Source organism: Vicia villosa, linkage group LG2 (genome assembly GCF_029867415.1).
Source record: "Vicia villosa cultivar HV-30 ecotype Madison, WI linkage group LG2, Vvil1.0, whole genome shotgun sequence".
Lineage (NCBI taxonomy): Eukaryota > Viridiplantae > Streptophyta > Magnoliopsida > Fabales > Fabaceae > Vicia > Vicia villosa.
In genome coordinates this window covers 147,868,258-147,883,232 of record NC_081181.1, presented here as the reverse complement: position 1 = coordinate 147,883,232, position 14,975 = coordinate 147,868,258, and the positions used below count along the sequence as shown (strand labels likewise).

The window sequence follows — 14,975 nt, the reverse complement described above, 5'->3', positions numbered from 1 at the left end:
AGCTTCTATTTCATGAACAAATAATAATTGAATTTGAATGAGCCAATTGACTATAGATAAAGACAAAGTAAGAATATATTTTTGATGAAATATAAGTGGAGAATCTATCACACTTTTTCTATGGGATGCCAATGCCAAGTCAAGGAAAATAAACCAAATCCATTCCTGAAAGATATACACCGGCGCTGATTAATAAATTCCAATTCAACAAAAATAAACCTTTTCAGTGAGCCAAAACAAGTAACAACATATATATTATATACATTTATATTTATATAAATACTTACACACATACTTTTCGTCTCATCAATAATAACAAAATGAATAGTTGCAAAATGATGTATATTATTACATCGTTAATGATAATTAGCATGAGTGTAATTAGCTTAGTAGATGCTCAAGAGCTTCCACCTTGTGCTAATCCATTATTACCATGCATTCACTACGCTAACTCCAATACTCCGCCAGACAACATATGCTGCAATCCAATCAAAGATGTAAACACAACCTACGAAACATGTTTCTGTCAAATTGCTTTAACTCCAGGTTTACTTGAAGCTTATGGTCTTAAATTAGCTCAAGCTTTCAAAATTCTACACTCATGTGGTGTCAAAATGGATCCTAGTATCTGCAATGGTATATCAAATTTAAACAATTACTAATTTTGTTTTTTATAATTTTATTCACCAGTTTTATGTTTATTTTATTTTATTTTACTATATTGAAAATTTTCAGCGCCTTCTCCAATTCTTCCTCTGACGTTAATGCAACCCTCAGGTAAAAACATTTCAATTTCATTATTTTATTTTAATTTTAAGTTCAAGAACAATAACTTGTAAGTGATAAATTGTTTTATCAATTTGCAGCAACACCTAAAAGTGATGAAGGAGGAGCGAACAAGATTTCTTTGACTAGACTATGCTTTATAGTGTTTATTTGGACACTATTGTTGTTTAAGTAGGAAGAAGGCAATTAAAAGATTCAACAAGTTTATTTGATGAGAGTCGAGCAAGAAAATAGTCATTGTATTTTCACACAAGAAAAATATCATATAACTTTTTATGTTCACATTACAAAATGATTAAAATACTTTATACCTAAACTTCTATAAATTGCAAATGGATTGATGCATATTTTTCTATTTTTTAAATGTATTTTTTTTTCTATTAATGCTATCAAATATATTTCTTTATGATTATTTAAATTGAAATGGGAAGTCAGTATGAATATAAGCAGTAATGAGGTTGATTTGGCGGGACCCTGTCGTGTAGGTCGGATAATTCACTTCTAGTCGGATCAACTCTTTTACCTGACAAGACCCTCAACTCAAGAGGCTCTCCATCATCCATCTCGACAGCCGAGAATCCTAGTCAGGTGTGACAATTACAGATCTCCTTTACGTTGGGGGCGTTTCAGTCGCTACGCTTCTTAAATAGAGGGTGGTGGAGGTTACGATAACTATAATTTTTTAGGGCCTCCAGTGGGTCACTTCATTAATGCTGCAGTTCATCATTCTGAAGGTATAAATAGGACTCCAGACCGAGGGATAAGTAAAACATGCTTTTAGATTGAGCTCGCGCATACTTTATTGTGTGGCTCAAATCCCTAAAGAAACTAAGTCTACCTATTCAATTGCGACCTCATTGGATTTGCTTTCGGAAGGTATTCCAAACGTGTTTTACAAGAACATTTGGCACCCACCGTGGGGCCTAGGTAAAACCTCCTCAGTCTGCACTATCTCACATTCACTCTCGTTCTCACCATGTCTACACCTTCGCCCAGCGGCGATGATCCTCCTCCATACATGACCCAGATATTGGCCATGATGGAAACCTTGAGACAACAGAGCGAGGGTCTCTAGGACAACGTCCAAACAATGCAAACTCAAACAGTCGTGAAGACAATTTCGTGGAGGAGCCTTTGGCAGAAGTTGCTTAGGAAGATGTTGTGCCGAAGAACTTCAAACCTATGCCCTTGCCATCTTTGATGACAAGAGAAACCCTCAGGAGCACATCATTTCCGTCAACAGTCAGACGACCATAGTTGGAGATTCTGACTCCCTGAAATGTAAGCTGATGGCGGGAACCTTCAAAGATGTCGCCCTGTGCTGGTACATGAGTCTGCCGAGATCCTCGGTCATCGGGTACCAAGATTTAACCCGCAAGATGGTTCAGCACTTCGCGGCTAGTAAACTCTAGAAAGTATCCACCACCATCCTTTTCAATGTGTGTCAGGGGCCATCCGAGACTCTGCGGGAGTATATGACACGATTCAACGAGGAGACTATTAAAGTGTCTCACCTAAATCCGGAAATGTTTGTTGGGAACTTCCAGAACTGCTTGAGAGCAGGCCATTTCAACGAGTCACTAGCTCAGAAGTCGGCTTCCAACATGGAGGAAGTGATGAACCGGGCCAAATGCTACATTAAGGGTGCGGAAAGTAACATGGAAAAAGACACTGAGACGCCAAAGAAAGACCTTCCAACATGTCAGATGGGAGTACTTCCAGAAAGGAGAAACAGCAGCATCGTACCCGGGGTCGGAGCCTGTCGCTCCCTAGACGGAGGCCTTTCGATGACAACCCGTAGTCCTTCACCCCTCTTAACACAAGGAGAGCAGACATCTCGCGCAAAGTAGATCACTTGAGACAGATAGTTAGACCGCCTCGAGCTCAACTAATTTGTGTGGTGACTGGAAAAGAGGATGGCCCTTGGTGTTCCTTTCATCACATGAAGGATCATTTATAGCGGCGGAAAAATTGGAGATTAAGCTATTGATTTTCTTAACTCACAAAGCAAGAGTCGTCACCGAACTCTATTGTTCCTAAAAGAAGAAAGGGGAAATATCGATAAAACCCACAAAGAGAAATCTGGATAAGGGGGTTTGTTATGCAAGGGGAAGGTAGTGTCACCCCTCACGTCTTTGGTATTCCACATGAACCTTTTGAAAGTTTCTGTTTTTTATGCTAAAATGGATTTGTTTGCAAAAGAATGAAGAGATGAGAAAATAAATGTTTTTGTTATTTTTTTTTGCGCTCGGCAAGACTTCGCATCTTAGTGGAATTTTCGGAGATGCGTCTCCGGAATCTTTCCTGGGTGCAATAAACACGTTTCCAATATTCTTTCAAATGGCTTCAAGGGATATTTTGGAGATGCATATCTGGATACACATTAGAAAATTTACATAGATTCATCTCTGGAGCAGATTTTGACAAAAATGGGTGTGTGGCTGAATTACGGGGGCTTGTGTAATTTTAGATGCGTTCGAAAATGTATTTTGAGAAAAGTGAAAGTTATTTTTAACAGAAGTGTTGAGTGCACCCCATAAAAAAGAAAGAGCATTTCCCTCTTAAAAAGTGAATAAAAGTTCTTTTATATTGTTGGACCCAGACTATAATTTTGTTGTATCTAACATGATTATTTCAATTATACTCCCTTTAATAAAGTTTATTTATAAATTTTTTTCTTTAAACAATCAATTTTGATCAAATTATTTTTAATTATTTTAAAAGAATTATTTTGTCTCACTAAAAATAGGGTCGACTTTGGTCTAGGCAATCAGGTCCACGTTCCAAAGCCTCAAAGTAGGAAGAGTTAAAAGAAATTATAATAAATATTAAGATATATATTATTTATTATTTATTATAATTTTGTTTAACTCTTCTCCTAATTTTAAAACCCCAATTATTTAAGGCACTAAATCGTGATTCTGGTTGTCTTGACCCAAACCACCCCTGAATATGTATATTGCCTCTATTAATTTATCTACACACTAAATATATGAAGCACACATGACTAGGAAGATACCCCCTTCATTCGTTTTCAAAAGTAGTCTAGTAAGAGTTGAACCGAAAAACTTTTCATTCAAACAACAATGCCTTATTTGTTAGGCTACTGCATGAAAAATGTAAAATGTTTAGTAAAGAATATATCTTATTATTTATTAAACAATTAAGGCATTGTTGTTTGAATGAAAAGTTTTTCGGTTCAACTCTTGCTAGACTACTTTTGAAAAAGAATGAAAGGGTATCCTCCTAGTCACGTGTGCTTCATATATTTAGTGTGTAGATAAATTAATAGAGGCAATATACATATTTAGGGTTGGTTTGGGTCAGGACAACCAGAATCACGATTTAGTGCCTTAAATAATTGGGATTTTAAAATTAGGAGAAGAGTTAAACAAAATTATAATAAATAATAAATAATATATAGTATTTTCTTAAGATTTAACACTTTGCATGCGGTAACCTAACGAGTAAGACATTGTTGTTTGAAGAAAAGTTCCAAGTTCAACTTTGGTTAGATATAATTTTCTTTCATTTTATATCTCTCCAATTACAAAAAGACTTTTTGTTATTAACTAGTCAGAGACCTGTACTATTGCCCGGGTGCATTATTTGTGGTGTAGTATTTTATGGACGATATGAAAAATGTGAAGTAAAGAAGTTTGACCAAAGGCAGCTTATGGCAAAGGCAGCTTATGGCAACGGTTTTTTTGAAAAAACCGTTGCCAAAAGGTAGGGAGGGGGGAAAAGCAAATTTCGCTAACATTACAGGGGGGTGAACTACTATTAACTCTTAAAATAATGATCCATAAAAAAGGTTTAAGATAGGTCAAGAATACAATAGCAAAAAAGGTTTAAGGTAGGTCAAGAGCATAAATATTTTGTTGATTAAATTAAAAAATAATATTGTAGTGATAATGGCCCGTAAAATAGTGAATTTTAAAATTCAAATATTCTCTACAACTGAATATCATTATATATACAAAAGCCCTTCCTGCCATCGCCAAAATGGCCCACAAAATATCAACAGTACGGGTCAGAGACCCGTACTGTTGCCCGGGTGCATTATTTGTGGTGTAGTATTTTATGGACGATATGGAAAATATGAAGTAAAGAAGTTTGACCAAATTGCATATATAGAATGAGAACTAACCATCAAAAATAAGTTTTACGAATAAGATATTAGTATAAAAATTAAGTTTTACTAATAAAATAATAGTAGTATGAAAATTAGGGTCTAAATTAAAATAAGGGTTAATAGTAGTTTACCCCATGTAATATGTGTTAGAACAAGATTTGTTCTGATCAATTATCTTAGTTTTGATGATAACAATAATATGAATTTTGCTTAAGATAATATGGTACTCTAATCCATTGCAATTTCCTTTTCAGGAAATATATAAAGAGTATGCATAATTCAGCGCTCAGAAGCTTTGTCTCAAAGGGTTCAACATGCAACATCAGAACATGGTCTGGCAAGACATCAGAAGATGGTCGAAGCAGAATCAGAACATGGGTCTATGGAAGCATCAGAAGAACATGAGATCAGAAGCACTGAAGTTCTGATGGTATCACGCTCAGAAGCACTTCAAGGTCAGAAGATCAGAAGATGCTTTGCACCAAGCTGTTTGACTCTGATGATATTCAAACGTTGTATTCACAAACATCAGATCAGAAGGAAGTACAAGTGGCAGGCTACGCTGACTGACAAAAGGAACGTTAGAAGCTATTAAAGGCAACGTCAGTAGACACAGCGTGAACAAGGCTCGAGGTAGTTGACAAAAGCGTATAACATTAAATGCGATGCTGTACGGAACACGCAAAGCATTAAATGCACTCAACGGTCATCTTCTCCAACGCCTATAAATATGAAGTTCTGATGAGAAGCAAGGTTAATGAAAACAAAACAAAAAAAACACAATTTCTGTGAATATTAACTTGCTGAAACACTGTTCTACTCAAAGCTCAGAATCTTCATCTTCATCAAAGCTCACTACATTGCTGTTGTAATATATTAGTGAGATTAAGCTTAAACGTTAAGAGAAATATCACAGTTTGTGATTATAGCTTTTAAGAAGCAATTGTAATACTCTTAGAATTGATTACATTAAGTTGTAAGGAACTAGAGTGATCGTGTGGATCAGAATACTCTAGGAAGTCTTAGAGGTTATCTAAGCAGGTTGTAACTAGAGTGATCGTGTGGATCAGAATACTCTAGAAAGTCTTAGAGGGTATCTAAGCAGTTGTTCCTGGAGTGATCAGTGTGTGATCAGAAGACTCTGGAAGACTTAGTTGCTGACTAAGTGGAGAACCATTGTAATCCGTGCGATTAGTGGATTAAATCCTCAGTTGAGGTAAATCATCTCTGCGGGGGTGGACTGGAGTAGTTTAGTTAACAACGAACCAGGATAAAAATAAGTGTGCAATTTATTTTTATCGGTCAAGTTTTTAAAGCTACACTTATTCAAACCTCCCCCCCTTTCTAAGTGTTTTTCTATCCTTCAATTGGCATCAGAGCGCCGGTTCTAAGGTGCAAGCACTTAACCGTGTTTAGAAAAGATTCAGGAAGAGAAAAACGCTTCAGTAAAAGATGGCTGATGAAACTGCAAAGTCTACATCTACATCTGGCTCTGCTGAGCAACACAACGGTAACAATGGTTATACTAGACCGCCGGTATTTGATGGTGAAAACTTTGAATACTGGAAAGATAAACTGGAAAGTTACTTTCTTGGTCTAGATGGTGATCTATGGGATCTTCTGATGGATGGTTACAAACATCCGGTAAATGCCAGTGGCGTAAAGCTGACAAGGCAAGAAATGAGCGATGATCAGAAGAAGCTTTTCAGGAATCATCATAAATGCAGAACGGTTTTGCTGAATGCTATCTCTCATGCTGAGTATGAGAAGATATCTAATAGGGAAACGGCCTATGACATATATGAGTCCTTGAAAATGACTCATGAAGGAAATGCTCAAGTCAAGGAGACTAAAGCTCTCGCTTTAATCCAGAAGTATGAAGCCTTCAAGATGGAGGATGATGAAGACATTGAAAAGATGTTTTCAAGATTTCAAACTCTTACTGCTGGATTGAGAGTTCTTGACAAGGGATACACCAAGGCTGATCACGTAAAGAAGATCATCAGAAGCTTACCCAGAAGATGGGGTCCTATGGTGACTGCATTTAAGATTGCGAAGAATCTAAATGAAGTCTCTTTGGAAGAGCTGATCAGTGCCCTGAGGAGTCATGAAATTGAACTGGATGCAAACGAGCCTCAAAAGAAAGGTAAGTCTATTGCATTAAAATCCAATATCAAGAAATGCACTAACGCTTTTCAGGCTAGAGAAGAAGATCCTGAAGAATCAGAATCCGAAGAAGAAGATGAACTGTCCTTGATCTCCAGAAGGCTAAATCAACTCTGGAAGAACAAGCAAAGGAAGTTCAGAGGCGTCAGAAGTTCAAAGAAATTTGAACGTGGAGAATCTTCTGATGACAGAAGATTTGACAAGATGAAGGTCATGTGCTATGAATGCAATGAGCCTGGACACTTCAAGAATGAATGTCCAAAACTTCAGAAGGAAAATCCCAAGAAGAAGTTTCATAAGAAGAAAGGTCTTATGGCAACCTGGGATGAGTCAGAAGATGATTCAGACTCTGAAGATAAGCAGGCTAACTGTGCGCTGATGGCGACAGAAGATGACGGATCAGAATCTACATCAGAATCAGATTCTGAAGAGGTATTCTCTGAACTTACTAGAGATGAGTTAGTTTTCAGTCTAACAGAACTTCTGGAATTCAAGTCTCAGATTAGTCTCAAATACAAAAAGCTGAAAAAGCTATTTGAATTTGAAACGAAGAAGCTTGAGTTGGAAAATTCTGAATTAAAAGAAAAAGTTTTAAAATTATCCAATAATGTTGGATCTCCTTCCAATTCAGAAAAATCTACTCCTAGTCTAAACCATATTCTGAAAGAATATGATTTAAGTTTCAGGAAGTTCTTATCTAGAAGTATTGGCAGAAGTCAGCTAGCTTCTATGATATATGCTGTGTCTGGAAACAGTAGAGTTGGCATTGGTTTTGAGGGTGAAACCCCATACAAACTTGAACCTGTTGATAAGATGAAAATCACATACAAGCCATTGTATGATCAGTTCAAGTATGGCCACTCACATGATATTAGGCACACTTCACATGCTCAAAGTTTTCACATTACACACACTAAGAAGCATGTGACACAACCTAGGAAATATCATGAAACTCACATTAAGAATTATCATGCTGTTCCTCCTATTGCTTACAATGTTAAACCCAAGTTCAATCAGAACTTGAGAAAATCTAACAAGAAAGGACCCAAGAAAATGTGGGTACCTAAGGATAAGATTATTCCTATTGCAGATATCCTTGGCTGCAAAAAGGACAAAGCACAACATGTCGTGGTACCTGGACTCTGGATGCTCACGACACATGACAGGAAGAAGGTCTATGTTCCAAGACCTGGTGCTTAAGTCTGGAGGAGAAGTCAAGTTTGGAGGAGATCAGAAGGGCAAGATAATTGGCTCTGGAACTATAAAGTCTGGTAACTCTCCTTCCATTTCAAATGTACTTCTTGTAGAAGGATTAACACATAACCTCTTATCTATCAGTCAATTGAGTGACAATGGTTATGATATAATCTTTAATCAAAAGTCTTGCAAGGCTGTAAATCAGAAGGATGGCTCAATCCTATTTACCGGCAAGAGGAAGAACAACATTTATAAGACAGATCTGCAAGATCTTATGAGTCAGAAGGTGACTTGTCTTATGTCTGTTTCTGAAGAGCAGTGGGTCTGGCACAGAAGATTAGGTCATGCTAGTTTGAGAAAGATTTCTCAGATTAACAAACTGGATCTTGTCAGAGGACTCCCTAATCTGAAATTCAAATCAGATGCTCTTTGTGAAGCATGTCAGAAGGGCAAGTTCTCCAAACCTGCATTCAAGTCCAAGAATGTTGTTTCTACCTCAAGGCCATTAGAACTCTTGCACATTGATCTGTTTGGCCCAGTCAAAACAGCATCTGTCAGAGGGAAGAAATATGGATTAGTCATCGTAGATGATTATAGCCGCTGGACATGGGTAAAATTCTTGAAACACAAGGATGAGTCCCATTCAGTGTTCTTTGATTTCTGCATTCAGATTCAATCTGAAAAAGAGTGTAAAATCATAAAGGTTAGAAGTGATCATAGTGGTGAATTTGAGAACAGATTCTTTGAAGAGTTCTTCAAAGAAAATGGTATTGCCCATGATTTCTCTTGTCCTAGAACTCCACAGCAAAATGGAGTTGTAGAACGAAAGAATAGGTCTCTGCAAGAAATGGCCAGAACCATGATCAATGAAACCAATATGGCTAAGCATTTCTGGGCAGAAGCAATAAACACTGCATGCTATATTCAGAATAGAATCTCTATCAGACCTATTCTAAATAAGACTCCTTATGAATTGTGGAAGAATATAAAGCCCAACATTTCATATTTCCATCCTTTTGGATGTGTATGCTTTATTCTGAACACTAAAGATCATCTTGGTAAGTTTGATTCCAAAGCACAAAAATGTTTCCTTCTTGGATATTCTGAACGCTCAAAAGGCTACAGAGTATACAATACTGAAACATTGATTGTAGAAGAATCAATCAATATCAGGTTTGATGATAAGCTTGGTTCTGAAAAACCAAAGCAGTTTGATAATTTTGCAGATTGTGATATTGATGTATCAGAAGTTGTTGAGCCAAGAAGCAACGCATCAGAAGCAGAGCTTCTCAGAAGCAAATAATCTGAAGATCAAGTATCAGCTTCTCTGGAGAATCTAAGCATTTCTGAAGAACCATCTGTTAGAAGATCATCCAGACTCATCTCTGGTCATTCAGAAGATGTCATTCTTGGAAAGAAGGATGATCCAATCAGAACAAGAGCATTCCTTAAGAACAATGCAGACTGTCAATTAGGTCTTGTATCTTTGATCGAGCCAACTTCTGTTGATCATGCTCTAGAAGATCCAGACTGGATAATTGCTATGCAAGAAGAACTGAATCAGTTTACAAGGAATGATGTTTGGGATCTTGTTCCTAGACCAGATGGATTCAATATAATCGGAACAAAATGGGTCTTCAGAAACAAGCTCAGTGAGAAAGGTGAAGTGGTAAGGAACAAAGCCAGACTGGTGGCTCAGGGTTATAGTCAGCAAGAAGGGATTGACTATACAGAAACCTTTGCACCAGTGGCCAGGTTAGAATCTATTCGTCTATTAATTTCATTTGCCACTCAACATAACATCACTCTCTATCAGATGGATGTTAAGAGTGCCTTCTTAAATGGTTATATAGATGAAGAAGTTTATGTCCATCAACCTCCTGGTTTTGAAGACTCTATGTCTCCTAATCATGTTTTTAAACTAAAGAAATCGTTGTATGGATTGAAACAAGCTCCCAGAGCTTGGTATGAACGCTTAAGTTCTTTCCTTCTGGATAATGGTTTCACTAGAGAAAAAGTGGACACTACTCTCTTTTGTAAAACCTTGAAAAGGGATATTTTAATTTGTCAAATATATGTAGATGATATTATTTTTGGAACATCTAATGCTACACTTGGAAAGGAGTTTGCTGAGTCTATGCAGGCTGAGTTTGAAATGAGCATGATGGGAGAACTCAAGTATTTCCTTGGAATACAAATAAATCAAACATCAGAAGGAACGTATGTTCACCAAACCAAGTATGTGAAGGAACTTCTGAAGAAGTTTAATCTTCTAGACTGCAAAGAAGCCAAAACTCCTATGCATCCAACATGCATCCTAGGTAAGGATGAGGTAAGTAAGAAGGTAGATCAAAAGTTATACAGAGGTATGATTGGATCTCTTCTATATTTGACTGCTTCTAGACCTGACATTCTGTTCAGTGTTTGTTTGTGTGCTAGATTCCAATCAGATCCTAGAGAATCTCATTTAACTGCTGTTAAGAGAATTCTAAGGTATCTGAAAGGTACCACTAATGTTGGCTTAGTTTACAAAAAATCTAAAGAATACAACTTAGTAGGATTCTGCGATGCTGACTATGCTGGAGACAGAATTGAAAGAAAGAGTACTTCAGGAAGTTGCCAATTTCTTGGAAGTCATTTGATCTCCTGGTATAGCAAGAAGCAAGCAACTATTGCTCTATCAACAACAGAAGCAGAATATGTCGCTGCTGCTGGTTGCAGTACACAGATGCTCTGGATGAAGAGTCAGCTAGAAGATTATTAGATATATGAGAGTAACATTCCTATATTCTGTGATAATACTTCTGCTATATGTTTATCTAAGAATCCTATTCTTCATTCAAAAGCTAAACATATTGAGATTAAACATCATTTCATAAGGGACTATGTTCAGAAGGGTGTTCTATCTTTAAACTTTGTGGATACAGACCATCAATGGGCTGATATCTTTACAAAACCCCTGGCTGAAGATAGGTTTAAGTTCATTCTGAAGAACATCAGTATGGATTTATGCCCAGAATGAGAAGATGAGAAGTTCTTATGTATGAGTATCTTCTGAAATGAAAGTGGATTATTTTTTAATCAGAAGTTCTAATTGAAATCTTTTAGAAATTATGATTCGGTTATTACTAACGTTTCATTGTCTAAGTTGATTCAGAACCTCTTTTAAAGCAAAACAGCTGTAACGTTTTATCTCGGATGGTAAACCTGTCTTTATTGTTCATGGATAAGCGCGCGTGCAGTTGAAGGGACGCCGACCATAGGTAACTGTGCTAGTCACCTCATTTGTCTTTATTATCTCTCCTCATGTCACGTAACATTAAATGCTATCCATCATTTGTTTCATTTTATTTTCTTTTAAATACTCTTCAAACGCTTCTCCTTCCCTCTTATATTTTCTCTATTACACTCTGTCTCTGTTTTCTTTCTCTATCTCTTTGCATTCATATCAAACCCTAGCTGTTCATTATCTGCAAATCCATCATGAACTCTTCATCAAGCCCAGGAAACCATGAAAATGATCAAAACAAAAAGAGAAAAGCTGTTGAAACATCTTCTTCCAAACCCAAAAAGATAAAGATCACCTATGACCCTCTCAAGGTGAATCCATTCAAAGCAAAGTTGTCTGGAAACTATTCTAGACGTGTGTTTCAACCCCCTGGTGAAAGCCCTCCATCATCTCCATCTTCTTCCTCATCTTTTTACCTTCAAGACTCAACTTCCTCTTCATCTAACCTTTCCTCTCCCTCAACCCATTCCAAAGAAATCTCTTCATCTTCACCTGCTGAGAATGTTGTTTCTGATAGAGATTGTGGAAGATCTGCATCAGAATCAAGTCTCCCTGACCCCTCGCCTGGAAGCCCAAGAAGCAGTCAATGATGCGTTTCACTCCTTCATGGCAAGGAAAACTGCAAATTATGACAGGGTTCAAGACATGCTGGCGCAGATTTTGTCTTAGCTAGGGTCTTAGTCTTTGGTCTTAGTAGTTTTCTTTCCTTGTTGCATCTGCTTGTTAAACATCTTCTCATGTAATATCTTTTGATTATCAATGAAAAGTTTCTTTGTTTTGCATTTCATTGATTTTGTTTGTCGTTTTATACATCTGAATCTTTTGATATATTCTTTTTGATGTTATGACAAAAAGGGGGAGAAGATAAATGATAAATGATTTGATTAATCTACCAGTTGCTGGGTAAAGCTCCCACACATTTACTAACAAGAACTGCAAGTTCTATATGGTTTAAGGGTTTTGCAGGTATAAAGAAGTGAAGAGAATATTCAAAGCACACAAGAAGCAAAACCATAAGAAGCGTTATTCTGTAAAAAAGAATAAGCTTATGGAAACTGAAGCAAGCTGAGTGCTGTCAAGCTTCAGAAATCAGAAGCAAGAAAGAAGAATGATCAGAATTTCTGATAATAGAATTTGATCCAAAATTTGTCTATTTGCTCTGACAAAATTCTATTTGCTCTGATACATTATTTTAAGCCTATATGGCTCTGATACATATCATGTGTTCTAATATACATTTTATGTTCTGACTCGTTCATGCTGACTTTTGTCGTTTAGTTTTTGTTCTGTAACATTTCAGGATGTAGAGATGCTCTGATGATGCTCTGGTACATTCAACAATGTTCTGATACAAATCTAGCATGAAGTGATGTTGGTAGAAATTCAAAGCTCTGAAGCTACCCGAGGGAAGCAGAAATCAGAAGCTGTGAATGTTCTAAAGATCCAGAAAACTCAAGTTCTGAAGCTGTCCTAAATGGAAGCAGAAATCAGAAGCTGTGAATGTTCTGAAGATCAAAGAAATTCAAGTTCTGAAGCTGTCCTAGATGGAAGCAGGAATCAGAAGTTGTGAATGTTCTGATGATCAAAGAAATTCAAGTTCTGAAGCTGTCCTAAATGGAAGCAGGAATCAGAAGCTATGAGTGTTCTAGGGATCTAAAGAAATTCAAGTTCTGAAGCTGTCCAATGGAAGCAGAAGTCAGAAGCTATGAATTCTCTGAAGACAGAAGCTTATGTGATCGTCTCTACCGAAATAATCAGGGAAGTCTTTTATTAAAGTTCTTCGAGTATTTATTTCAGGGGGAGATTATTTATCTCAGGGGGAGATTGTTAATCTCAGGGGGAGACATATTCACATGCTTATGCTATAGCTGTGTAATTTGTCTTTTGCCGACTGCTCTTTCTGATCGCAAATTCATATCATTTATATATGTTTTTGTCATCATCAAAAAGGGGGAGATTGTTAGAACAAAATTTGTTATGATCAATTATCTTAGTTTTGATGATAACAATAATATGAATTTTGCTTAAGATAATATGGTACTCTAATCCATTGCAATTTCCTTTTCAGGAAATATATAAAGAGTATGCATAATTCAGCGCTCAGAAGCTTTGTCTCAAAGGGTTCAGCATGCAACATCAGAACATGGTCTGGCAAGACATCAGAAGATGGTCGAAGCAGAATCAGAACATGGGTCTATGGAAGCATCAGAAGAACATGAGATCAGAAGCACTGAAGTTCTGATGGTATCACGCTCAGAAGCACTTCAAGTTCAGAAGATCAGAAGATGCTTTGCACCAAGCTGTTTGACTCTGATGATATTCAAACGTTGTATTCACAAACATCAGATCAGAAGGAAGTACAAGTGGCAGGCTACGCTGACTGACAAAAGGAACGTTAGAAGCTATTAAAGGCAACGTCAGTAGACACAGCGTGAACAAGGCTCGAGGTAGTTGACAAAAGCGTATAACATTAAATGCGATGTTGTACGGAACACGCAAAGCATTAAATGCACTCAACGGTCATCTTCTCCAACGCCTATAAATATGAAGTTCTGATGAGAAGCAAGGTTAATGAAAACAAAACAAAAAAAACACAATTTCTGTGAATATTAACTTGCTGAAACACTGTTCTACTCAAAGCTCAGAATCTTCATCTTCATCAAAGCTCACTACATTGCTGTTGTAATATATTAGTGAGATTAAGCTTAAACGTTAAGAGAAATATCACAGTTTGTGATTATAGTTTTTAAGAAGCAATTGTAATACTCTTAGAATTGATTACATTAAGTTGTAAGGAACTAGAGTGATCGTGTGGATCAGAATACTCTAGGAAGTCTTAGAGGTTATCTAAGCAGGTTGTAACTAGAGTGATCGTGTGGATCAGAATACTCTAGAAAGTCTTAGAGGGTATCTAAGCAGTTGTTCCTGGAGTGATCAGTGTGTGATCAGAAGACTCTGGAAGACTTAGTTGCTGACTAAGTGGAGAACCATTGTAATCCGTGCGATTAGTGGATTAAATCCTCAGTTGAGGTAAATCATCTCTGCGGGGGTGGACTGGAGTAGTTTAGTTAACAACGAACCAGGATAAAAATAACTGTGCAATTTATTTTTATCGGTCAAGTTTTTAAAGCTACACTTATTCAAACCCCCCCCCCTTTCTAAGTGTTTTTCTATCCTTCAATATGAGCGTGTTTCGGTTTACCCTTCTACCGTTGCCAAAGGCAGCTTATGGCAACGGTTTTTTTGAAAAAACCGTTGCCAAAAGGTAGGGAGGGGAGAAAAGCAAATTTCGCTAACATTACAGGGGGTGAACTACTATTAACCCTTAAAATAATGATCCATAAAAAAGGTTTAAGATAGGTCAAGAATACAATAGCAAAAAAGGTTTAAGGTAGGTCAAGT

The 14,975-nt window shown here is 36.9% G+C and overlaps 1 protein-coding gene across 1 annotated transcript; it reads left to right on the top strand.

Annotated features, from left to right (window-relative positions):
- Positions 1-327: 327 nt before the first annotated feature.
- On the top strand, positions 328-1,063 carry LOC131647004 (non-specific lipid transfer protein GPI-anchored 8-like). Its single transcript, XM_058916920.1, has 3 exons — positions 328-636; positions 736-777; positions 867-1,063. Exons 1-3 carry the CDS (start codon positions 336-338, stop codon positions 959-961), a joined length of 438 nt encoding a protein of 145 aa, XP_058772903.1. The 5' UTR covers positions 328-335; the 3' UTR covers positions 962-1,063.
- The last annotated feature ends 13,912 nt before the right edge of the window (positions 1,064-14,975 follow it).